Source organism: Amphiprion ocellaris, chromosome 4 (assembly GCF_022539595.1).
Source record: "Amphiprion ocellaris isolate individual 3 ecotype Okinawa chromosome 4, ASM2253959v1, whole genome shotgun sequence".
NCBI classification, from domain to species: Eukaryota; Metazoa; Chordata; class Actinopteri; family Pomacentridae; genus Amphiprion; species Amphiprion ocellaris.
Genome location: NC_072769.1, coordinates 23,578,984 through 23,604,905, shown reverse-complemented (window position 1 = coordinate 23,604,905; position 25,922 = coordinate 23,578,984). Strand labels below are relative to the sequence as shown.

Genomic DNA, 25,922 nt, shown 5'->3' with positions numbered 1-25,922 from the left:
TTTTGGTGCAAAAAGAAACGCCTTACTATACTATGTCGAAAAAAAATGCGATTTTTCAAACATGTTGTAAAAACGTGCCATATGATGAAATAATGTAAAGGAGGGTGTGAAAAACACTCCAGAAAGGTTTTCTTTGAAGAAAAAATCATCATGAATTTTGGTGCAAAAAGAAACACCTTACTATACTATGTCGAAAAAAAATGCGATTTTTCAAACATGTTGTAAAAACGTGCTATATGATAAAATAATGTAAAGGAGGCCGTGAAAAACACTCCAGAAAGGTTTTCTTTGAAAAAAAAAAATCATCATGAATTTTGGCGCAAAAAAACGCCTTACTATACTATGTCGAAAAAAAATGCGATTTTTCAAACATGTTGTAAAAACGTGCCATATGATGAAATAATGTAAAAGAGGGTGTGAAAAACACTCCAGAAAGGTTTTCTTTGAAGAAAAAATCATCATGAATTTTGGTGCAAAAAAAAACGTCTTACTATACTATGTCGAAAAAAAATGCGATTTTTCAAACATGTTGTAAAAATGTGCCATATGATGAAATAATGTAAAGGAGGCCATGAAAAACACTCCAGAAAGGTTTTCTTTGAAAAAAAAATCATCATGAATTTTGGCGCAAAAAAACGCCATAGTATACTATGTCGACAAAAAAAATCAGATTTTTCAAACATGTAAAAACGTGCCATATGATGAAATAATGTAAAGGAGGCCGTGAAAAACACTCCATAAAGGTTTTCTTTGAAAAAAAAATCATGAATTTTGGTGCAAAAAAACGCCTGACTATACTATGTCGAAAAAAAATGCGATTTTTCAAACATGTTGTAAAAACGTGCCATATGATGAAATAATGTAAAGGAGGGTGTGAAAAACACTCCAGAAAGGTTTTCTTTGAAGAAAAAATCATCATGAATTTTGGTGCAAAAAAAAAAACGCCTTACTATACTATGTCGAAAAAAAATGTAATTTTTCAAACATGTTGTAAAAACGTGCTATATGATGAAATAATGTAAAGGAGGCCGTGAAAAACACTCCAGAAAGGTTTTATTTTATTGAAAAATATGTTTTACTTAAGTCCAACTGTTTCAGCCATCTCTACCCCTCCTTAGGTACCACTCTAAAGTACATTATACAAAAAAAATCCAGTAGATGTCACCGTGTTTTGAAATAGCATGCAGAGCAAGTTAGTCTGCTCACAGGAAGTTAGCACGAGCAAATCACTCCTCACATGAGGCCTCTGTTTGCTGTGATTTTCAAAGGTAAAGTAATATTTTTGACATATTATGGTGCCTAAGGAGTTGCTGAACACAAATGTGTCATTTGGAATGTAAAAAAAAGAAAGATTTAAAAGGGTAAAATAGTTTTTCTCAACCGTTTGGTAGAGGTCAATATTTTAAAAATTGCTGGGTCTCTTCATAAAAAAACATTCCTTGTTGTTATTAGTGCCCCAAAGAGATAAGAAATATAAAGAAATAAATTTTTCATTGCCTTTTTCTTGGCGAGGATGTTAAAGGGTTAACTTAACATCTGTAAACAAAACAAAAACGTATCAATAAAGTTTTCTGTTAGAGTTTGTGTTCTTCTAAGTTTAACTCCAAGATTTTAAATACTTTCATTTACTGCAAATGAATATCTACTCCAAATGTCCCACTAATAATCATTATCAGCCTTAAAAACCCACAAAACACCCCTCTGTACTCGACCACACTTAGTACAGTCCGGTTCCCCCTTCTATAAATCTGCTTGGAATCGTCCACTTCCTGTTTGTCAAAGTGGCCTTCTACCTGGACAGGTTTTGTTGGAGCTCATGCAACAAACATTTTGGGTAACTGCACTTTAATATGGATGGATGATACTGAATTAGAGTCTGTTTTAATGAGACTGAGTTAAGATGTGTAGCTCTGTCATTAAATAGGAAATTATTTCTCATAATTCACAGAGAAAAGTCTGAAATGTTTGCTAGGTTAGCGTCCCACATGTTCTTTGGCTCAGCTAAAGCTAACTCTCCAACTTCTGTATCTCTTGAGTTGCTTGTTGTTAAAATATCTTGCTAGAGGTGCTGAAGCTCAGAAAGTCTGAGATGTTTGTTCAAATTAAGCTCATTTTCACGTCTTATCTGAACTGCCCTCTTTTGTTTGAACTTTCCCTAAACTTAGGAGTTAATGACAGAGCAGCACATCCAGACTCAGTCTCATTTATGTAGAGATTAAACTTCAGTGTCATTCATTGATGTTAAAGTGCAGTTTTTCAAATGTTTGTTGCACATGCTCCCGACCAAACCAGTCCAGGTGGAAGACGATGTGAAGAGAAAGCTCCAGAGGATGAATATCACACATTTACGTTGTTAAATAAATGTCCTTTAATTAGACATTGTCATACAAAAATTGGATTTCCCTTTAATGATGTTCAAGTCTTTAAGTGTTTTGTTGATGTTGGTTTCTAAATGTTTTTTGACACTCAGTCCCAAAGATTAAAACCTTTTCCGGCTCACAAGCTGCAACAATTCACACATTATCAACTATCTTTCTGACTAAACTAAGATAAAAAGTGAAAAACTGCCTGATTCCTGCATCATGAATGTAAATCTTTTTGGTTTTTATGACAGTAAACTGAATATATTTGGGTTTGACATTTTATAAACCAAAACAAGAAATGAATTAGTGGAGAAAACAATCAACAGATTAATGGACAAAGAAAATGTGTTTTCCAACATATATGGCTGAATTACTCCAACATTACAAGATACATACAATTTGAATTCAATTTTATTTATATAGCACCAATTACAGGTCAAATTGTCTCAAGACACTTTATTTTTATATTTTTTGTCATATTTAAAATATGACAACGTAAGAAATTTAAACCTCTTGACTAATCCAATTTATTATTTGGTTTTTAAGAGACTAATCGACAACTAAAATAACTTTCTCCACTAAAACTAATAAACATGAGGTCAAATAGAAGGAACAGTTTTAAATACTGCAGTTCCACGATGACAAGAATAAAGTTTGTCAACAAAAACTAAATCTGCTGGTGGATTCCATTAAAGTCCTAATAAATGATAATAAAGTGTGATACTAAAGGTTTGTGGTGCTAAAAATGTCAAAGATATCAAGTTGAACATCTGGATGGTGGTTGATAAAAGTTGATCTCCCTTCATTTCTCTGGAGTCGACTCCATGGATTTTATGGATGGTGGTTAAAGACCTGCTCTTCTAGTCGTCGTCCTTCTAGTCGCTGTAAAAAGTCAGTCCATCCTGACCGACTTCAACACCTCTTCATGACAACTTGTTCTGCCTCAGACATGGTGGAAACTCCAGAAACTCGGGAAAACCCATGGAGACTCGAGGAACTCGTCGGGCGGGGGAAGGTGTGGTGGGTGGTGGGGGGAGGTGGGGAGTAGAGGGGGGAGGCCGCCACCCACCTCCCCGCCTACTCTCCGCCCTGACTCCACCCAGACTCCGCCTTGGCTCCACCCATGTCGTCACTTCAGAAACTACGATGCCAAAGGGACGACGAATTTATTTCATTTTATCTGATCTGTAGCTCAGTGAGTTAAGGATTTGCCTATGGAGCTGCAGGTCGCTGGTTCAAGACCAGTCCCTTCTTAAATTTTCTCAAAATTCTGACAAAGACAAACAAAGAAAAGGGCCAGTGGCGGGTCTTGAACCTGCGACCTTCCACTCTGTAGTCTCTCTTCTTATCCCCCTGAGCTATCTGCTCAGATACTAAATCTTCTGGTTTTTGCGCATTTATCATCTATTTTTTGTCGTTTTCGAGTTTTTTTTTTTTTTTTTAAACTCGAGTCTCGACTCGACTGTTTTTCTCGGTGGGTTGGACTTCAGCCTTTGTGCTGGAGGGTTGAACCCTCAGTTCCAAGACTTTCCAAAGCCTCGAGACCCTCCGAGTCCTCAGGACCTGAGCTTTCACACAGTCTGAGGGCTGAAATTTTCTAAGTCCCACAGTAGATCTCTGTTAGATTTAACTTTCAGACAGTCCAAGGACTGATATCTTCTAAGTTCTTGAGTAGTTCTCTGTTAGTTTGAACCTTTCGACAGTCTGAGGACTGAAGTTTTAAAAGTTTCTCAGTACTTCTCTGTTAGTTTGAACCTTTAGACAGTCTGAGGACTGAAGTTTTAAAAGTTTCTCAGTACTTCTCTGTTAGTTTGAACTTTATGGTTAACAGAAGCCTTAAAACTTGTGACCATGAGTCTTGATTTCACATTTAGACCATCCATCTGAGTTCTTCTCAGACCTTCACCTGTGGATTTTTAGAAATCCTCAACAAAATTTGATTCTCTTCACTGAACAGTAAAGTTTGTGGAGATCAGAAGGTAACATTAGTTTGATAAATGCCTTCAACTACTAGTAGACTTTATCTGGAAAGCAGTTTTCTGAAATGAGTTCTTAGTAAATCTGTCCACAATCAAACCAAGAACATAGAAAGAGGAAATGTTTGAAGAAACAACTTGATGTTTTCATTTCAGACTAGAAAACGCTTTAAAACTTTTATCTGTTTTTGCTCGTTTTGATCCTTTTATTGTCTCTTCTGTTTAATTTGATCTTCTAAAGTTTAACTGGTGTCTTTTCAAATGTTTTGTCTTTAGTTTGATTCTTCTTAAACATTTAGTTTTGCTCTTTTCTCACTTATTCTTTTCTAATGTCTGATTTGATTTAGAAATGTTTTGTCTTTTTTTAATTGTTGTTTCAAATGTTTTATCGGCATTTTTGAAATTTTGTTTTCTTTCCCAATATTTAATTTTTCACTTAAATCTTTGTTAAATGTTTTACCACCTTTTAATGTTTAATTTTCTTTTTAAATGATTCATTGTATTTTCTGTTTAATTCCTATTTGAAGTTTTGTGTTTAAGATTTAATTTTCTAATGAAACATTGAATTTTTTAATTAAATGTTTTGTCTTTTTAAAGGTTTAATAATCTAATTAAATGTTTTGTATTTTTTTAAATGTTTAATATAATTCTAAAAAAAAAATTAAAAATTTTGTTTAATTTCATACTTACATGTTTTGTATCGTGTTTGATTATCTAATTCAATATTTTGTCTGTTTAATAAAATGAAACATTAAATACAATTAGATGATATTAAACAGACAAAATACTGAATTAGATAATCAAACACGATACAAAACGTAAGTATGAAATTAAAATTTTTAAAATAACATTATTGAAAATTACAGAGAAAATACTTCAGATAATCACACATTTAAAAAATAATACTTTTTAAACAAGAATTATATTAAACATTTAAAAAATACTTTAAACATTTTTTTTGTTTTATTGTATTCAATTTTGTTCCCTTTGATTTAATTCCTTTTTGTTATGTAGTTTATTTCTTTAATCTTCTTTTTCTGTCAAGATTTTAACCCCAACCTTAAAAATGAAATAAACCCTTAAATCACAATGAAAATACTTCTGTGTCATAATCAGGAGTTAGTCAATTATTCAGTTTATCAATTCAACTTTATTTGTTTAGCACCTTTCACACAGATGACAAAACTAAACAAGCAAAGAAAAAAAACAATGCTAAAAGTATGATTAAAACTCAAAAACATTTAAAAAAAAAAAAAAAAAGATTTAACATGGTAATAAAATATGTTGTGTCCAGGGGATGGAGGGAGTTTATTGAAGTCTTCTTGGGCTCACATGGGAAATCATTTAAAATATAAACTTGATATTCAGTCTAAGGAAACTGCAGAGCGACAGAAGAACCAACAATATCTCCTGTTTTCTCCTTTAATGAGTCGACTCTTCTTGTGCTTTCAGACCAAAGAACTACAGACTCTTCACAACCTGCTCAAACTCTTGGTACAGGACCTCACCACACGGGTCAAGAAGGTTTCTGTCTCATTTCTACTCTGAAGCTCACCTTCTCCTGCTCAAACTGCTGACAAATGTTTCTGCTGCTCTAAAGTCTGGTCTCCAGAACTTCCTAAAAACTCTCAAAGTCTCTTCTGCTGCAGGCTGCTTTGTAGAACTGTTGCAGAAAACCTCACTAAACCACATGGAGGGGCCTCAAGATAGTCGTCCAAATGAAACCATACAAAAACCAAACTAGCACAACCCAAACACTAAAGTCTCCTGCAGCCTACCAGAGAACCTCTGAGAACAGAGAATCAGGACAGGAACTCTTACCTTCTGGACAACCAACGTTGGTTCACAAACAAGAATACAGAATGTGTCTGACCAAAAACCTCTGAAGACTCACTACAGCCAAGATAAAGACACAACTCACCTGCACCAAATCCACTAATCACTGCACACATTAACACCATGTGCTAACTGTGGCTAAAGAACCACATTTACCAAGACAACTATCCAGTGCAAAGCCCTAAAACACACCAAGAAACACCTTAAAGCCTATTTTACTGCTGGACGCTACAAGCCAACGCCTAAAGAACAAACTAAAGCAACAGCGCCAAACCCAGTTCAGTGGTAAAGAGACGCAGAACAAATGTTTGAATGCAGCTAAATAAAGCAGGAAGACACTGAGCTGCTCAGGTGTTCCTGATAACACCAAGCAGCCACCTGGACAGCCAATAGGAACACAGCTTACTGGAAGTCCAGAGGGCTGGGCTAGTGAAGGAAATTTAGTTTAAAGTTGAGGCCGAAAGTTAACAAAGAAAGTTGAAAACCACCTTCTGATACCTGAAATCTCTGAGTTTTCACACAAAGAACGCCTGAACATGTCAAACTGGTTCCATAGTAGAACCATCATTGTAAAAACGTCATAGTATGGTGTGTTGCTCAAAAAACATTGCGACCCGGCTGTCTAGGGTTGCCGAGGAGCAACACAAAAACAGGACAAACGCTGGTTTCCAGGGGGTTAGGCGGCTATTTTTTTGAAAGAGTAAGTTTACAACACAACATGTGAGCAGAAAAATCACAAAGTCTGTCTTTAGTTCAGCTGAAAATATTAGTTTTTGTCTTTTTTATTGACCAAACTTTTCAGGAAGTAGATGAAGAATAATTAAAGCTCTCATGTAGAAGTCCAACTTATTTTGGATCCTTGTGGAGAGTTTAATCTTAGAGTTTGTAAAGCTGTTGAGTTTTTAGAGTCACATGGATTGTTTTGACATTTAATAACCGAGTCCTGAAATAAAATTACAGTTGTGGATTTCTGTCATTTAGTCTGGACTAAACAAATAACAGCAGCATAAATCTCAAATGTCATTATGAGGAGTCTGGATTGAGGTTTCTCACGTGATAATGATCAAAACATGAAATTTAGGTTGGTTTAAAGGAATATTCCACCTTAAATCTTTGAATGTTGACCTAAAAGGTTGGTTTCAGGAAGTATTCCACCTACAAGGTCCTCAAACATCCACCTTAAAGGAACACTCCACCAAAAATCCTTGGACATGCACCTAAAAGGTTGGTTTAATGGTATGATGGAGATTGGTTGTTAAGAGCTTTATATGTCAGAAGAAGGATTTTGAATTCTATTCTAGATTTAACAGGAAGCCAATGAAGAGAAACCAGTATAGGAGAAATATGATCTCTCTTGCTAACTCCCGTCAGTACTCTGGCTGCAGCATTTTGGATCAGCTGTAGATGTTTCAGAAAGATATTGGGACAACCTGATAAGGAATTACAGTAGTCAAGCCTAGAAGTAATTTTCCAGGCGTTACTGAGTCCAAAGCTGCTGTTTCAACACAGAACGTTCACATGCATCCACAAACCTCTCAGCACTCAAACATCCACAGACAGGAGGCCAGCTGGACCGAGGCTCGGCGGCGTCCTCAGACCCACGAGTCAGGGAGTCTGTGAACTTGTTGGTCCGGTTTGAAGGCCTCCATGTGGTCCAGTAGAAGTCCACGTAGTCGGTGTTGGCTTTGAACCGCAGCGACTGGCCGCCATCAGGTGGACCGGCTCGTCCTCGTAGGGCTCCTCCTGTAGCCTTGAGGGAACCACAGGAACATTCAGTAGCTGTTGGAGTTCTTCCTGTCAGGCTCGTGGTAGAACGGCTCTGAAGAATCTTGTACTTGTCTTATCTGGAACAATCTAACAGCCTAAACTGTTCACAGCGGTGTAAAGAAGCAAACACTCAGGCATAGATTAGGACTCAAACTTGATTTATTTTAGAAAACAAATCAACTTAGAGGCATTTGTTCACACATGTGGCTGAATAGGAGGCTGTCCAATCAGATTCGAGGTCTTCACTCTGTAGGTTGGTTGTTCCGTGAGACTCTTGGACCTCCATCAGCTGACGTGGATGTTTGATGGTCTTCTTCTCTAGTGCCAGATGATTCATCCATGAATTCAGCAGCTACAGACAGAAATGAAGCTCATGCTGCCGTTATTGAATTCCTGTTCCAGATCAAATGTTCAGAGCTCACCTTGAATGCAGCTGTCTGCTGTCTGATAGTTTTTCTCATTGTAGTCTTTTTTTTTTTTTTTTTTCCTCATTGTAGTCTTCAATAGTCTTTTTCCTCATGTCAGGATGTGGTGAGACTCTTTCTCAGTCTCTGCAGACGTCCCTCATTGTGCATCTCCAGAGAAGAAACAGAAAAACTGATCACTGCTTCAGCATCACAAACGCTCTCCAGCATTGAGAGTGTTTTAGGAATTCATTCATTGTGTTGTGAACTTTGAAGGAGCAGAAACTTTACAGCTGTCAAAGATATGAGCTCCAATTCTGGATGTTTTAGGAAATTAAGTTCATCAAATGTACACTTGATTTTTGCTGATAACTCTCATTAAATTCCTGAAGAAATCCAACATAAAAACCTGTAAACTCTCAGGCAGCTTTTGTTAAAGTTTGTCTATAATTCTATCATCATGTTCTGGAACCAGGACTCTGCAGAAGTTCCTTCAATCAGATACTTGTGTGTTTCTATTTAAGGCCTCAGGTTTGAATGTACAGCAGAGGATTAGAAAGGAGTGATTTTAATATTTAAATCAGTCCAGTAAATGTTTGGTGTGAAAATTATTAAAATTTTGATTTAGATAGATTTGTGTCAAATAATATTGTAGAGTCTCACTTAAATATATCCAAATGAGTTCAGCGTATTTACATTTTATAGAATATTTGATTTCTTAATCTCAATACTGTAGAGTCTGACCCTAAATATTATAATAATGATGTCAATTTAAATAATATTTTAGTGCAGAGTCATAAACTTTAATCAGCTAAACTTACATAATAAATATCACTGTACAATCTTAACCTGAACGTTCATATTATTGAGGTAAATTTACATAAATCATGATATTCTAGAGTCTTAACTGGAATATTTCTAACATTAATCTTTTTGTATTGTGCTGATAAACAACAATAACCCGACTTTCAGATAATATTTGTTGTCTGTGATTGTGAGACTAAATTCCTCCACATTCTGGATCTGGACTGCATATCCCAAAATGGAAACATGGACAGAATTTAACACTCATGTATCCATGGCAACGCTAACGTTTCTGCTTCTTACCAAAGTTCACAACACAAGTAAAGATTTTAATATAAAACTTAAGGGATGACTGCTGACCATAAGTATTCTGATCAATATTTCATGATCAATATCATGACAGATGTTACAACTCCAGCTGTTGCATTAGACTGCAGTTATTCACAGAGAAATTAAAACATCACAATCCTCATAAAAACTCGATGGGACTTTTATTAAATAAAGTGTTGGTGAATAAACAGTGTAAAAAGTGCAAAGCAGCTCCATTAAATCAGGAGATGTGAGACTTCCACAGCATGGATCACCATCTGCTGTGTTGATTCATAGCTGAATGTCAGAATGAACTGAGCTAGAAAAGCTGCTTTGAGCTGCAACATTACGGTCTGACAATCCAACACCATCACAGTTTTCATCTGGTTGTTTTGCTTCAACATGCTGTGAAGTTCAGTTTTTACCTGAATCAATACAGAGATTCTATTTCCAACCAAGACTGGAATAAAAATTAGAATGTTATGAGGTTATTAATGCAACTAAATCCTTTCAGATGGAAGGATTTACTTCTAAGTTCTAATTCAAGTTTCAGTTGGAGCACATTACATTCACAAAGAAAAACAGTGATACCTTCATAGCAACATTTAATAAACCTAAAGCTTCCCTGTTGGCACATTGGTGGAGTTTGTTACTGAGCATCTGAACCTTAAATCCAGTGGGACGACCATCTTCAGTCGAGGCCAGTCAGAGAACTTCAAGACCTTCCATCAGCTGGACCAGATGTGGCATCATCTCCCTCTGAACATCTGGATGACAGGAGAAAAGACAGAAATCAAACACAGATCACAGAAATACAATTTATTCACTTTCATCATTTCATAAAAATAGCATGAACTTTATTAAAACTTGACAATATCAGTAATGAAAGTAAATGTTTTCATCTCGTGTTGAAGCTAAATTTAAAGTCAATTTTAATGACAATTTATCCTGAGAGGAGTGAGAATGGAGCTTTTCTTTCCTTTTTAGAATATTCCCTCAAAATATTCTGTTTATTATTGGCTTTAGAAGCATTTTTCTTTACTTATTTATTTTTAGATACCTCAGACTGATACACTTTGCTGGTTTGCAGATAATTTCATGTACAATGACAATAAAGATCTTCTATTATAACATATTTTGCTAAAACAAGAACTGCAAACCTTCTCAACCATCTCTCAGGCTGCAAAATTCCAACTGCAACCAAGAATTATCTGATGTAGTTATTATTATAATCTTTACTGAACCAGCCCTTGAATTAATAAAAATCTGTATATGGATATGATTTTCTCTGATGAGACCACTATGGAAGCCGTAGTAACAATTAACTATCCTTTGAAGGGAAAGATTAGGTCTTCTTCAGGTGGATAAAAAAAATGCTCTCCCTTAAAAAACAAAAAAACCTGCATATAATAAAGTAAATCTCTTCTGCACTGCACACATACTACACTTTTGTATAACTCTGGATGTCAGAGTAAAGGCAGACAGATCCACCGATCAGCCACAACATTCTGACCACTGACAGCTGAAGAGAACAACATCCATCATCTTGTTCTAATGTAACGTTCTGCTGGGAAACCTTGACCTTCATGTGGATGTTTGACATGTACCACCACCTAAACACTGCAGGACAAACAACCCCCTAGTCTCCATGGCAACAGCAGTCCTTGATGCCAGCTGCCACCCTCAGCAGGACAAACTAAAACAGCTCAGGAGTGGTCTGAGGAACACGACAGAGATAAGCTGTTCACCTGGGTTCCACACTCCCCACATCCAGATCTGATTGAGCATCTGTGGGATGATCCAGGATCAGCCTGGTCTAGGTAGGACCCACCCTGCAACCCACGGGACCCACAGAATCCACAGGATCCCCAGAGGTTCTGATGAACCACTGGGTCAGAGGAGTTTTAGCAGCATAAAGGGACCAACACAGTATTAGTCAGGTGGTCAGAATGTTAGACTGTTATATTGTCATGCTGATTATATGATCAGTAAATGTTACCATCAATTATAACGTCCACATTGATCAGCAAAAAAAAAACAACTATCAGTTCATTCAGAAACTGTGGGGTTAAACCTAAAAACACAGACCTCAACAGCAGTTTGTTTCAAAGCAGAATACCAGCTGGTTTTCACTAAAGAAGGTTTCAAAGCAACAATTAAATGACAGTTTTGTTCTCATTAAGTTCAGAGTCAGCCAAAATAATGTAGACTCACATCAGGAAAAGAAAAACTTTAATAAATATTTCATTTGTATAAGTACTTCTATACACATAGATTCCTCTTTCTAAGTTTGATCAAATCACGATAACTCTGTGTCCTGTTGTACGATGTTTTCCCAACAGATGGCGCTACCCTCATGAATGGCGCATCAACAAGTTACGTCTACAACACAACAGAAATGTCTGGAAGCCAGTGGCCACCACTTTGAGCACCTCTTGTAATTGTAGAGGCCAAAGAGAACTTTAATTAATCTCGTGATGTCTGAATAAATTTGGTATTGAAATATTTATGCAAGTTTTTCTTTTCCTGATGTGTGTAAACATTATTTTGGCTGACTCTGTATAATGGGTTTCTGACAGGTCACCAGGCAACATCTTTTTATAATAATGACAAACATACCTGCATTCTACAGGAGTGATTTTCCTCATGTGCAGGTAAAGATGTGTGAGGAGCTTAGAGATGACAGGAGCAGGAGTCATCCTCACTAATTCAGCTTCCACCTAGAAACAGAAAGACCACAAACAAACACACTGATATACTCTCAAACGTTCAACCTCACAGCCTCAAAATATCTGTTTAGGAAGGGTTGTGTTTCTAAATTCTGCTGAAAGCATTGACAGACATTCTCTTACAAGGTTGTGTAAAAAGCAGCCTGACCTCTGAGCTACTGAGAAATTTTCCTAAACAAAGTTTCTACGTGTAAATCAGCTCAACAAAAACTAAAGCCTCAGTCAGAGATAACAGGTATCGAAAATTATAAAGAACTTTCTTTGTTAACTCAGACTTTCTGCTTCAACCTCACATAAAAAGGGGAGTTTAACTCATCAGGTGACTGAAAATGAATGGCTTGTGCAGTTCTAGATCCAAAAGTAGGATGTTTCAACTCATGTTTTACTACAAATACATGCAGTAATAAATAAATACAATGGCTGGTTGTTAGTTTATTCACTATTAATGTCATTTTATATACTGGATTGAACTTGATCAGTGGAAGAGAGAAGGAATTTCATGAAATTATGGAGATTCAGAGAGGTAATGTTGCGCAATGTTAAGCGTGGTTTAATTCAAACCAGCTGAATGTTAAACTTCAGTGCAGCTCAACAGGTTTCAGTTAACCTTAAAGTAAAACAACTTTTTTAAAAGCTAAAATACACAGACAGCAGAGAAATACAGGTTGAGAAGGTCATTCTAATAATGAGGACAGCTGCGGCAGCAACTAACACAGGTGTTCAGCGGTAAGTTAGCCACCTGTGTTGATTAGCCCGCTAGCTAACTTAGCCGCTTAGCTAGCTAACGCGTCCGGACCAACTGCTCAAACACGACAAAACACAACTCTTCACAAGTCGCTGACTTAACGTACAACAAAACAATGCTACAGGTTAGAAGTATTTATCTTCTTACCGTGTTTTACTCCAAAAACAAGATCAGCAGCAGCCAGAGATGCTACCAGTAGTGATGGTCCTCTGATATCCGAGGCTTCGACACATGCGCGGTAGCTCATGAAGCAAACGTATCGAGCCACTGTGCCGAGGCGTGGTTTGGTCACGTGACTCATGACGTTTGAACAACTTCAGTAACGTTTGAAGCACTCAACTGCTTCGAATCACCTGATTGGTTCGGTTTGTTATGTGAATCACTCAGCGGGATCGAGTGTTCCGGGATAGGAGATCCCTATTTAATGTCGTTCATTTGAATTGTTTTTCGCAGAGTAGGTTGTTTTTTTTCCTGTTGTTGCCGTAATTTGCTCTGAGAGAGTAGTATGTCAGATTTCGTATTTCGTAGAGAATAGATAGATAGATGGATAGACAGATAGATAGATAGATAGATAGATAGATAGAAAGATATATTATATATAGATAAGACATATATATACATATATATATATATATATATATATATATACATATATATATATATATATATATATATATATACATATATATATATACATATATACATATATATACATATATATATATATATATATATATATATATATATATATATATATATATATATACATATATATATATATATATATATATATATATATATATATATATATATATATATATATATATATATATATATATATATATATATATATATTCCCAACTCACCACCCCCATGACACAACACCTGGCACAGAACCTTTGTCAGGTGCTCACCTGACAGACTACAAACCAAGAAAAAAACAGTTCACTGACTGTTGCTACACTTGTGGCTCTGCAGTTCAAAACTTTTGGATTCACCAATCAGAGTGGCAGCCAGTGTGAAAGAACGTTTAATAACAGAATGCACAACAATTAACATAAAGAATGCCAAGCAGCAGTCATCTATGTCACAAGCACAAGCAAGTCCCAAAACTGTTGATAAATTATTTCTCAATAAAAACTCATAACCAGTTATATAAACACACCCTCTTTACTGACCTCTTTACCAATAAACCCCAAGACATACTTTGCCAAAATCCATAATAATCCATATAATCTTTATTTGCACCAGCCCCATGTGAAAATGACATCAGTCTGTATTTGTAGAGCATGAATGTAGCAGCACCGTTTAAATGTTTCATAACACAGAATATAAGTGAAGAGTATATAGGGTTACAGACAAACATGGCAAATAAGAAACATGCTCAATAGTTATTGTCATTATTATTACTAGTAATATTATTTTTGTGTCCACTAGAACCCATACAATCATCTAGTGTAGTCAAAGAGGAATGTGTGCATGGCGAATCAAATCCAAAACAATCCATGAACCAACGACCACGTCTTGATTGCACTTCATTTTATTGACCACTAGATGTCCTACTCGAGCACTGTGTGTCTCGAGTAATGAACCATGTTTTGAATGAAGTGTCGAAGCTTCAACAAAGCCTCGATCAGCCATCACAAGCTACCAGACGTTCCGATCATATAGATACACATAGACTAGACACGCTAGCGCGCTGTCTTCTCTATTATCTATGGTCTGACCAATCGCTGCTCTCTGGCTCCGCCCTCTGAGAATCTTGTTGTCGTTTGGCTCCACACTTGCTGATGACCACTTCCGGTCTCAGAAAATGAAAAAACTGACCTTTTTTCGTTTCTGTCTCTTACTGATTTTACTTTCTTGTTATTCTAAATATAAAACGAAAATCAAAGCATTTAAAAAAAAAATCGTATATCCCTTTTTGATCATGAAAAGGAAAACCGCCTTGTATTTCAATTTAAATTTTTGTATTTTAAAACGAAAATCAAATAACCACTCGTTTTTTGTTTTTCAATACCCGTTTCAGAACGGAAAATCCAATTACCAGATCCGTACACGGACCGTTAATACATATATGGATAACCCCATCTGACGGGAAAGAAACATTTTATTACATTTTGTGATCTCCATTTGATGCTACTAGTACAGATGTTTTATAATACATGAAATGATGTGAAAACTCAGTGCTCAGTAGCTTCATTTTTAGCAGCAAACAGCAGACGTGCAAATTAGAAACTAGCTGATGGAGAATGTAGCAGTTAAAGAGCCAGATATTCCCCTCAGGAGGTGTTAGAGAACAAAAACAGAGCTAAAAGAGAGTGAACGTTAATTAATCAGGGGGACAGAAACACAACAATGAATAGTGACATTGCCGGGTAACGGATGAGAAGTGGTAGAAAGTATTTAAATACATTCATACTATATACTGTAATTAAATTCAGTTTTGAAGTACTTGAACTTTACTTGAATATTTCCATTTAATACTTTTTTCTTCCTTTAGTTACTTTAAAGATGAAGACATCACACAATGGGTACTCAGATCTGAACCTCAGCAGTCACTGAAGAAATAAATAAAGCAGAGTCTTATTATCTAAGAACAAAAAGCAGGAAGTACAGGTTTGTGTGCAAACAGCTTTAGAGAAGCTTAGTTTGTGATGCTCTGAGCCATTTCAGAATGAAAATGACTTCATGCAGCTTGTTTCTAATAATTAGTGTGTGATTATTCTGGTGGCGCTGCAGACTCCAGACTGTTTGACAGAAAGCTGCTGTGTTCAGGTCAGACATAAGAAGTTTGGCTTCCACTACTGTCACTGTCTCTGTGCTTTTTATCCGTCATGCTGTCCCTGTCCGTCCCATCTTCATCTGTCTGTCTGTCCGTCTTCTGCTGCTCGTCATCTGGACTCCTCGTCTCTTTCTGTAACACAAATCATGGATCAGCAGCTGAAAAACACTTATTTCCACAATATTCCAGCTCAGCACTTCGAATAGGATCTGAGTGACATCCATTTACCCGCTCAGATGGTTCGGTGATGTTCACAGACCAGTTCCTAAAACACAGCAGCAAGTTTCTGTTTTAAAGAAAGCTCAACATTCAGCAGTGTAATGCAGACTAAACTGTCTTCAGACGACTTACGTGTGACTGCTAAAGGAAAGTCTCTCTTTGTCCTCTGGTTTGCCCTTCCTCTTGAACCTGAAACAGGAGGAAACATTCCAGTTTGACCACAGGGAAACTTTACTGAACCTTATCATTGATGCTGGGAGGAGCCACGTTGGGCCTAAAAATATTCCATAAAATCTAAACACAATCTAAATTCTGTAGCTCAGCATTTGTTATCTGTAGAAAATTTTTGCACAGAAGTGTCAAATTCATTTTAGCTCAAAGGCCACATTCAGCCCCATTTAATCTTCAGTCGGCCGGACCAGTAAAATCACAGCATAATAACCTATAAATAACCACAACTCCAAATGTTCCTTTGTTTTAGTGCAAAAAAGTACATTCTGAAAATGTTCACATTAAAGGAATTATCTTTTTACAAAACATTATGAACAACCTGAAATATCTTAAGAAAAATAAGTTCAATTTCATCAATATTCTGCCTCAGTTTATCATTTCCACATTGCAACTTACAGATCACAGACACAAAACATTTAGTCACAGGTATCTGGAACTGAATGATGTAGTATTTTACTTAATGATCAAAACAACAAAAGTCAGACAAAAAAGAGGAAAAAAAACAACAAAAACAAGACAAAATATTACAAAAATGAGACACAAAATGACAAAAACGAGACACAAAATGACAAAAAATGAGACAAACCACACGAAACAAAACATAAAGAGACAAAAAAGGTACAAAGCGACAAAAAAATGGACAAACGACAAAACCCTGACAAAAAAATTACACAAATGGCACAAACAAGATAAAAAATGAAAAAAGCGAGAAACAAAACAACAAAAGTAGACAACACAAGCGAGACAAATGAAACACAAAGCGACAAAAACAATGCGCAAAACAATGAATAAAGCAAAACACAAAATGACAGAAATAAGAGAAAAAACACGAGTGAGACAAAAAGGAAACCCAAAACAACAAAAACCAGAAACAAAATGACAAAAATCAAACAAAAAGACAAAATATTACAGAAATAAGACACAAAATGACAGAAGAACAATGAACAATCTAGTATTTTACTTTCTGATCAAAACAACTTGTCATGGTCTAGAAATTATTTTAAATTCATAGTTTTACAAATTCACAGTTTGCAGTTAATGTCTTCTCTGAAATTTTTACACTTTGTAAAGTCGTCCCATGAGCCGGATTGCACCAACACGTTTGACACCCATCTTAGCAGCTGCATCTGAAATTGCTTTTTTGTTCTTTGGTTTTGTAAATTAAAATTTACTTTCTTTTGCAGAAGAACTGTGAGAATCAAATGTGAGTAAATGCTCTGCACTTATCTACCTTAGTGGCACTCGGAGTGCTTTGCTAAGTGTCTGTCATTAACACAAATAATCCAAAATCCAAAATAAGTTTTTCCTTTTCAGAATTTGGCAGATGTTGCTGAAATTGTTGTTTTATTAGAAAATGAAAGCTACATTCGGTGATTTTTTTAAAGTAAGATGCTGACAGAGGTTTACTTTTGTCCAAACATTCAACAGCATCACCAGCTTGAAGCACCATTGATGATGTCCAGTCTCACCTGATGATGATGAAGATAACAGCAAAGATCAATCCCAGGATGCTCAGGGCCAACATGACGGCCAGAGCTATGACCGCTGAGCTGGAGCCGGAGCCGGAGCTTGGTATCTCAACATCAAAATCAATGTCTGCAAACACTTGAGCCAGCTCCTTCTTCACTTCATCCGACTTGCTCTGCAGTTTCCTGGTGGATCAGACACAGAGATCACTTCCTGTCACATGACATCACCTTGTTTTTATTCTTGTTTTTTGCTGACCTCAAGTGAGTCTAGTCCAAGCCTTGTCTGTTTTTTTTTTATCGTTTTGTTAATTTTGGAGAAATAAGGGTTTAATTTGGATTAAAAACTAAACTCTGAATACATTTATTAGACTTTTCAGGTATTTAAAGGAGGATCAGGACTGCAGAGATTAATCTTCTGAACCCCCAAATCCACTGGCAGGTTTGAAAGGAATGCCATCTTTGAAAAGTCACCAAAATTATCCCATTTGTAAGAGCCAACAGTGGTAAAAACAGAGAGAATCTCACATTTTCTACTTTTCAATGGGCCTTGACTATATCATGTTGGATGTGCAGGTCCATCAGGAAAAATAAACAAATCTTGGCTTAAAATCATCTGTCATCAAAGTCACTTCATTCAACATGTCTCATTTAAAAATTCACTAAAACTAAAAACCATTCGCACCAGATCCTGTAAGAAACCAAAACTTTTGTGCTCTTCAGCACAACTGAGACACCACTCAGCTGTGACAAACACTGATCCCATTTTTCATTTTTATTTTAGAGAAAATACCAAAGAAATTATTATTTTTCTATTTATGATAATTTATGGTGTCATAACCCTGCCAGAATACACAGAAAACATTTTTGGAGTTCACCATCCTCCTAGCTGTGGTTGTGTTGTTTTCCATAAAGGTCTTTACACTCACCAGCCACTTTATTAGGAACACCTGTTCAATTGCTTGTTAACACAAATAGCTAATCAGCCAATCACATGACTGCAACTCAATGCATTTAGGCATGTACACGTGTTTAAGACATCTTGGTGAAATTCAAAGCAAGCATCAGAATGGGAAAGAAAGGGGATTTTAGAGACTTTAAATGTGGCATGGTTGTTGGTGTCTGACAGGCTGGTCTGAGTATTTCACAAACTGCTGATCTATTGGGATTTTCACACATAATCATCTCTAGGGTTTACAGAGAATGGTACAAAAAGAGAAAATATCCAGCGAGCAGCAGTTGTGTAGTTGACTTGTTGATGTGAGAGGTCAGAGGAGAACGGACAGACTGGTTGGAGATGATAGAAAGGAAACGGTAACGCAAATCACCCCTGGTTACAACCAAGGAATGTTGAACACCATCTCTGAACGCACAACACGTCCAACCTTGAAGAAGATGTTCTACAGCAGCAGAAGACCACACTGGGTACCACTTCTGTCAGCTAAGAACAGGAACCTGGGGCTACAGTTCACACAGGCTCACCAAAACTGGACAATAGAAGACTGAAAACACATCGTCTGGTCTGATGAGTCTCCATTTCAGCAGCAGCATTCAGATGGTCAGAATTTAGCATAAACACCATGAAAGCATGGATCCATCCTGCCATGTATCAACAGTTTAGGAGAGAGTCCACACATTCAGCTTCCTGGGAGTCCAGATCTCTGATGACCTCTCCTGGACAGACAACATCACGGCAGTCATAAAGAAGGCTCAGCAGCAGCTACACTTCATGAGAGTCCTCAGGAAGAACAACCTGGACAGGAAGCTGCTGCTGGCCTTCTACAGCTCATCCATAGAGAGCCTGCTGACGTACTGTGTTTCCACCTGGTACAAGAGCTGCACTGAGGCAGACAGAGCGAGGCTTCAGAGGACAGTCAAAGCAGCACAGAGGATTGTTGGCTGTACTCTCCCCTCCCTCATGGACATCTACTCCACCCGGTGCCTCAGCAGAGCTCAGAACATCATCAAGGACAGTTCACATCCCGGTTCTCAGCTTTTTGATCTGTTGCCCTCTGGAAGGCATTACAGATTCGTTAAAGTTAGGACAAACAGACTTAAAAACAGCTTCTTTTCAAGAAGCCATCACCACTCTGAATTCTCACGTCTCACACCCAGACAACAATACAATGTGAAGTGTGCAATATACACCACTGCCTCATTCACTCTGCTATTTATATCCACATTGTTATTTATACTGTATATTTGTAAATAGACTGTTTTGCACTCTTTATGATTCTTTTGCACTGAAAAGGAGAAGCTCTCTAATCTCGTTATACATTGTATAATGACAATAAAGCATATTCTATTCTATTCTATTCTATTCTAGTCTAGAATGTCTTTAGAGAACATAATTCAGCCTTGAAGGAAAACAACATGGGAACTAAAAAAAATAACCTTTTCACTGAAAATATTACTAGAAGTCTGCAGAACTTTGTAACATTTCCATAACAACAATAACAAAAAAATAAATAAAAAATTGAGCTATGAAATCAATGTGAGACTCGTTTCATGTCAGCATGGCAGATGGTGCTGATCTGGACCAAGACTGTAGATACAGAATTTGACTGATTATAAGAAACTCAAAAAAGTACAATAGAATGGGTTTTCTAGAGCCAAATGAGGAACTGTAAATCTCATTGTGGCTGCATGCACAAAAAGTGAACTTTACTGCTTATATTAATATAGTGCATACGTGTTCTGAAACATGTCATGTTGACGATACGTGGTGGACTACTGTGTGTAATATTCTAACCAAATATACCAAACTGATTTCAAGTATTATATGTGACAGTCTCCTGTCCCATAAGAGAGCTTGTCATGTTCAGCCACATCTAAATGTACCACTGTAATAAACGGAACGTTTCAGAACACCAACATTTCTTACGTTAACCTCGAGTTGAATCACCTGAATCAGAAGGGTCCCACTCAGAACTTGAAGTTTGTTTTTTTCCCATCAAAATAGTCTGTTAGATGTAATTCTACACTACTGCTCCCTCTAGAATGTGCAGATCTATGTACACCGATCAGCAACAACATTAAAACCACTGACAGGTGAAGGGAACAACATTGATCATATTGGTTCTATGTGGTGTTCTGATGGAAAACCTTAGATTTTGGCATCCATGTTGATGAGACTTAGACACCCAAATAAACATTGTCCCAGAACAAACACGCTCCTTCATACAAATGGAAATCCCAAATGTCACTGGCCTACCCCTGCAGGAAAATGCACCTCATCACACCGCAAAAACATCAACCAATCAAGAACATCTTGAGGAACATCACAGTCGCCTAAGATGTTGATCTGACCTCCAAACTTCCCAGACCCAATTCTGATCAAACATCAACAGAATGCAGTGGAACAAGTTTAATTCCCAGAGGCACCACTGCACAACCCAGAGTACCCAAAGGATCCACTGCCAAAGTCCTGGTCCAGACTCCATAAGACACCCTGAGAGGTCTTCTGGTCCAGACCCCATAGGACACACTGAGAGGTCTTGTCAGCATGGCAGATGGTGCTGATCTGGACCAAGACTGTAGATACAGAATTTGACTGATTATAAGAAACTCAAAAAAGTACAATAGAATGGGTTTTCTAGAGCCAAATGAGGAACTGTAAATCTCATTGTGGCTGCATGCACAAAAAGTGAACTTTACTGCTTATATTAATATAGTGCATACGTGTTCTGAAACATGTCATGTTGACGATACGTGGTGGACTACCGTGTGTAATATTCTAACCAAATATACCAAACTGATTTCAAGTATTATATGTGACAGTCCTCCTGTCCCATAAGTGAGCTTGTCATGTTCAGCCACATCTAAATGTACCACTGTAATAAACGGAACGTTTCAGAACACCAACATTTCTTACGTTAACCTCGAGTTGAATCACCTGAATCAGAAGGGTCCCACTCAGAACTTGAAGTTTGTTTTTTTTTCCATCAAAATAGTCTGTTAGATGTAATTCTACACTACTGCTCCCTCTAGAATGTGCAGATCTATGTACACCGATCAGCAACAACATTAAAACCACTGACAGGTGAAGGGAACAACATTGATCATATTGGTTCTATGTGGTGTTCTGATGGAAAACCTTAGATTTTGGCATCCATGTTGATGAGACTTAGACACCCAAATAAACATTGTCCCAGAACAAACACGCTCCTTCATACAAATGGAAATCCCAAATGTCACTGGCCTACCCCTGCAGGAAAATGCACCTCATCACACCGCAAAAACATCAACCAATCAAGAACATCTTGAGGAACATCACAGTCGCCTAAGATGTTGATCTGACCTCCAAACTTCCCAGACCCAATTCTGATCAAACATCAACAGAATGCAGTGGAACAAGTTTAATTCCCAGAGGCACCACTGCACAACCCAGAGTACCCAAAGGATCCACTGCCAAAGTCCTGGTCCAGACTCCATAAGACACCCTGAGAGGTCTTCTGGTCCAGACCCCATAGGACACACTGAGAGGTCTTCTGGTCCAGACCCCATAGGACACCCTGAGAGGTCTTCTGGTCCAGACTCCATAAGACACCCTGAGAGGTCTTCTGGTCCAGACCCCATAGGACACACTGAGAGGTCTTCTGGTCCAGACCCCATAGGACACCCTGAGAGGTCTTCTGGTCCAGACCCCATAGGACACCCTGAGAGGTCTTCTGGTCCAGACCCAAATGGTTCAGAGCATTTTTTATGACATAAGAGAGACCAGAACAATATTAGGCAGGTGGTCATAATGTTATGCCTGATCGGTGTAGTCCCTTCCTCTGCCTCTCCTGTCCCCTCTTCCCTCACTGCACATCAGCACACCAGCTCACCGACCACTCTTAAAACTATTCTGCTACACAACAATAAGTTGTGATTGTGCATGTTGGAGTAATTCATCAGTTCACTACAGACTCAGGGTGTAAATACTCAGCCATAGAGCTGACTGACTGTTTCACTCACGGTGTGTCTTCCCTCAGATAAAAAAACACTTCACCCAGGCCTCAGACATGACTTAAAAACTCAAACTCTTACTTTATGACTTTTTGAGAGGAAACTGTCTCTCCATTTTCTTCGGTGATGAAGCTGACCAAAGTCTTCACAGAGTTTCTCAGCATTCGGGACTTAGTGGCTCCTCTGTTAGCATTGGACACCTGGATGATGTTCACTGTCCAGCCCAGAGCTTTACCTAAAGCACTAAAAGACAACATTAATCTAACAGCAGAAATGGATGAAAGAAACATGAAAACAATCTTAATCATTGGCTAAACTGGCCCTACTTCTCCAATTCTGGAATTTTATTCTCCACAGTATTAGCAGGCTGATTGAGTGAGATGGTCACCACGTCATTGCTGCTCGCACTTCCCTGAACCACCACCTGGAGACAGAAGAGACAAGACCTCAGTTTGTAGGGCTCACATTTATACAGTCATACATTTATTCTATTTAAAATTACTGTTGCTTTTTTACTGCACAAACTTTACAATCCTGAAAGCATGAAAAGGAGTAAACAGGGACCGGAAATCAAGACAAAAATAAATGAATTAAACATGACTGCAATAAATACTATACAAAAAATAAACATTTAAAAACAACAGGATAAATGAGGGTAGTTAAGGCTAATACACCCATTTTAAAGTTTTGTAGACACACAGTTATCAGTTATCAGATTCAAAGAATAATAGTGTAAACGTGTGTTATAATGTAAAGACGTGGTACATGTTCATAAAATATAACAGGTAACTGCTGAACACCAAATAATTTTTGTTTGCTTCTTATTTCTGTTAACTCTTATTTGTTTTTAATAATTTAAATCTTTATTTGACTAGCCATTTCGAATGAACAGATTTTCAATCAACTAATGTTATTGGGTGGTGGAACTAAGTAGATCCACTACTTCACTTCAACTCCACCTACTTTTAGAGGGAACTATTGTATTTTTTTTACTCCACTACGTTAATTAGATGCCTTTATTAGATTTTTGCCTGTAAAACATAAGAAGGGCTTCAAATATTTGATGCTAATTTAAAAGCAGGTTGACTGGCTGGTTGATTCGTGACAGATATGAAAGACGTACTGCTTTTCCCTTTTACTTATTTATATAATTTTATTATAAAATGTCAGAAAACTGGAAGATGCTAACGTAGTCCTTGCAGCTCAGAGGAACACATTCAGTTTGCTGTTTAAACAACATCTGCCAGTTAAAAAATCCAGAAGTAGGAAAACTAGCAAATATTTACACTTAAAAAACCTGATAAGAGGGAATTTTAAAAAAATCAGAGGATTAATTATCAAAATTGTTGCCACTAAATGCAAACATCACATGAATTCTAAAGAGCTGAGCAGAACACTGAGGTATCACTACAAGAGTGTTTTTACAAACATGACAAAAAAGATTTTTTTTTTAACAATTCTGGGACCAAACAAGAATTGCGATGGCTTTATTTCATTTATATACATCATTTACTTCTATTTATTGAATGCACTGAAAAGTAATCAGTAGAGGAATTCATTCTGGCACTGTACTGCGACTACAACAGTAAATCGTAGCAGCTTCAGTAGAAATCAACTGGACTTCTCTTGTATGTTTTTTCTAACCCTTCAAGAACCTACAAGAGAAGTCCAGTTGATTTTTACAAAAGCTCCTATGATTACCATGACTTGGATGACTGAGAGTCTTCACAGACACACAACAGTTAAGTCCTGCTTTCATGATACTGCGGTAGGAATAATAAATATCTTAAGATTTACTAACAGCTTTGTTCACTGCTGGTGTCAATAAAGATAATATGATTATGATGTTCATTCAGCAACAAGTAGCTCCCATGAGGGGCTATCATTTACTTCAAACTCCATGGTTTGAGTCCAGTTTGTCTTGGTTTAGATTTCTTAGAGAAAATGAAAATAAGATAATGATACTTTCTCATCTGGTCTTAGATACTCACCTTCACCGTGACCGTAGCGAAAAGTCCTTGGGGGTCTGTGGCCTTCACCTCCACTGTTACTGTGTCTCCATCCACATCTGCTGCTGACACCACGTACACCTGACCTGAGGAAGCCTCCACGTCAAAGTATGAGCTGCCAGCTGACAGACTGTAGATCAGCTGACCCTCCTCTCCAACATCAGGGTCTGAAGCCTGCAGGCGAACACAGAGGATGATGGGACGGTGGTTAAAAAACGCTCTGCTGAAAAGAACCGTTTTATCATCAGAAATGACTGAATGTAGTCACGCTGTCTGCAAAATGAGCAACACAACAACTCCATGGGCCATACATTTGGTTGCTCAACTGGGAACCACTAGATGGAACTGCCACCAAAGTAATTTAAAATAGCTCCAAGAGCAGTTTTACCAGCATAATGATGAATGAAGGAAGGGGCCAGGCTGTGAAAATGACAGGACTGATGTCTTTCAGCTTATAAAAACACTATATGGGTCATTCCAGAATTGGAGGACATTTGGGCTTCAAAATTTTGGAAGAATTAACCTTCTCTTTTACAATTATCTGTTACATATGAATTAATAATAGGCAATAAACTATCAAAGGCTTGATTGGCTCAGCTTACACATTAGTGGTACTATTTTTATTCCATGTTTTACTTGTTGTTTGCTAACCCTACTCTAATCACAGTAACAGGGTTGCTAATCCATGCTAATGTTAGCTTTTTCTCAGCAGTAGAAGCTAGATATTTAGCTGTTACTGCTGACCAAGAGGACAAACTGACTGATGGAAAACAATAGAAATAATTAGTCTGATCCTGCTAATATGAGGTAAAGAGAGACGTTCAGTCAAGGCTGACAATGTGATGAAAATATGAAAAATAGAAGAGAGGACAGAGCTTTGCTCTACACATTCTGTAGGAAAACTGATGATGTAAACAACAAAAACAAGACACAAAAGACAAAAACAAGACACAAAATGACAGAAATGAAACAGAAAACAACAAAAACAAGACAAAACGACAAAAACAAGACAGAAACGAGGCACAAAACAACAAAAACCAGACAGAAAACAACAAAAACAAGACACAGAATGAAAAAATAAGACACAAAATGACAAATGAGACACAAAACAACAAAAACGTCATAAACAGGTTATACTAACATGTTGTGGGACACACGTTCCATGTATAATTATTATTTAAAATACTATGTTGATTAAAAAAATGTTCCAGCAATTACAAGAGACATCAATGAAAAAAAATCATACCAAATATAGGAGATTTAAATTTCATTTTAACTGTTTTATGTGAGATTCAGTTTGGTCATCAGGGGGGTGGGACAAGAGAAAAA

At 37.1% G+C, this 25,922-nt stretch overlaps 1 protein-coding gene and 1 long non-coding RNA gene across 3 annotated transcripts in view; both read right to left on the bottom strand.

Moving 5' to 3' along the window:
- Positions 1 to 7,740: 7,740 nt before the first annotated feature.
- On the bottom strand, positions 7,741 to 13,162 carry LOC129348696 (uncharacterized). Of its 2 annotated transcripts, XR_008601341.1 has the most exons (5): positions 13,081 to 13,162; positions 12,079 to 12,179; positions 8,365 to 10,226; positions 8,144 to 8,294; positions 7,742 to 8,042 (listed from the first exon to the last, which is right to left on the bottom strand). It is a non-coding gene; the product is annotated as an uncharacterized LOC129348696 (long non-coding RNA). The 2 variants fall into 2 exon arrangements; XR_008601340.1 differs by having other exon boundaries at positions 7,741 to 8,042; positions 8,144 to 10,226.
- A 785-nt stretch (positions 13,163 to 13,947) lies between these two features.
- The window catches only part of LOC111564142 (cadherin-23), a 40,653-nt gene continuing 28,678 nt past the window's right edge, over positions 13,948 to 25,922 (bottom strand). Inside the window, exons 24-30 of the mRNA XM_055010151.1 lie at positions 24,576 to 24,767; positions 22,911 to 23,008; positions 22,666 to 22,827; positions 17,638 to 17,820; positions 16,070 to 16,126; positions 15,947 to 15,983; positions 13,948 to 15,850 (exon numbers count right to left, since the gene is read on the bottom strand). Of these exons, the coding sequence (XP_054866126.1) occupies positions 15,713 to 15,850; positions 15,947 to 15,983; positions 16,070 to 16,126; positions 17,638 to 17,820; positions 22,666 to 22,827; positions 22,911 to 23,008; positions 24,576 to 24,767 (867 nt within the window). The 3' untranslated portion in view covers positions 13,948 to 15,712. The remainder of the gene's footprint in view (positions 15,851 to 15,946; positions 15,984 to 16,069; positions 16,127 to 17,637; positions 17,821 to 22,665; positions 22,828 to 22,910; positions 23,009 to 24,575; positions 24,768 to 25,922) is intronic.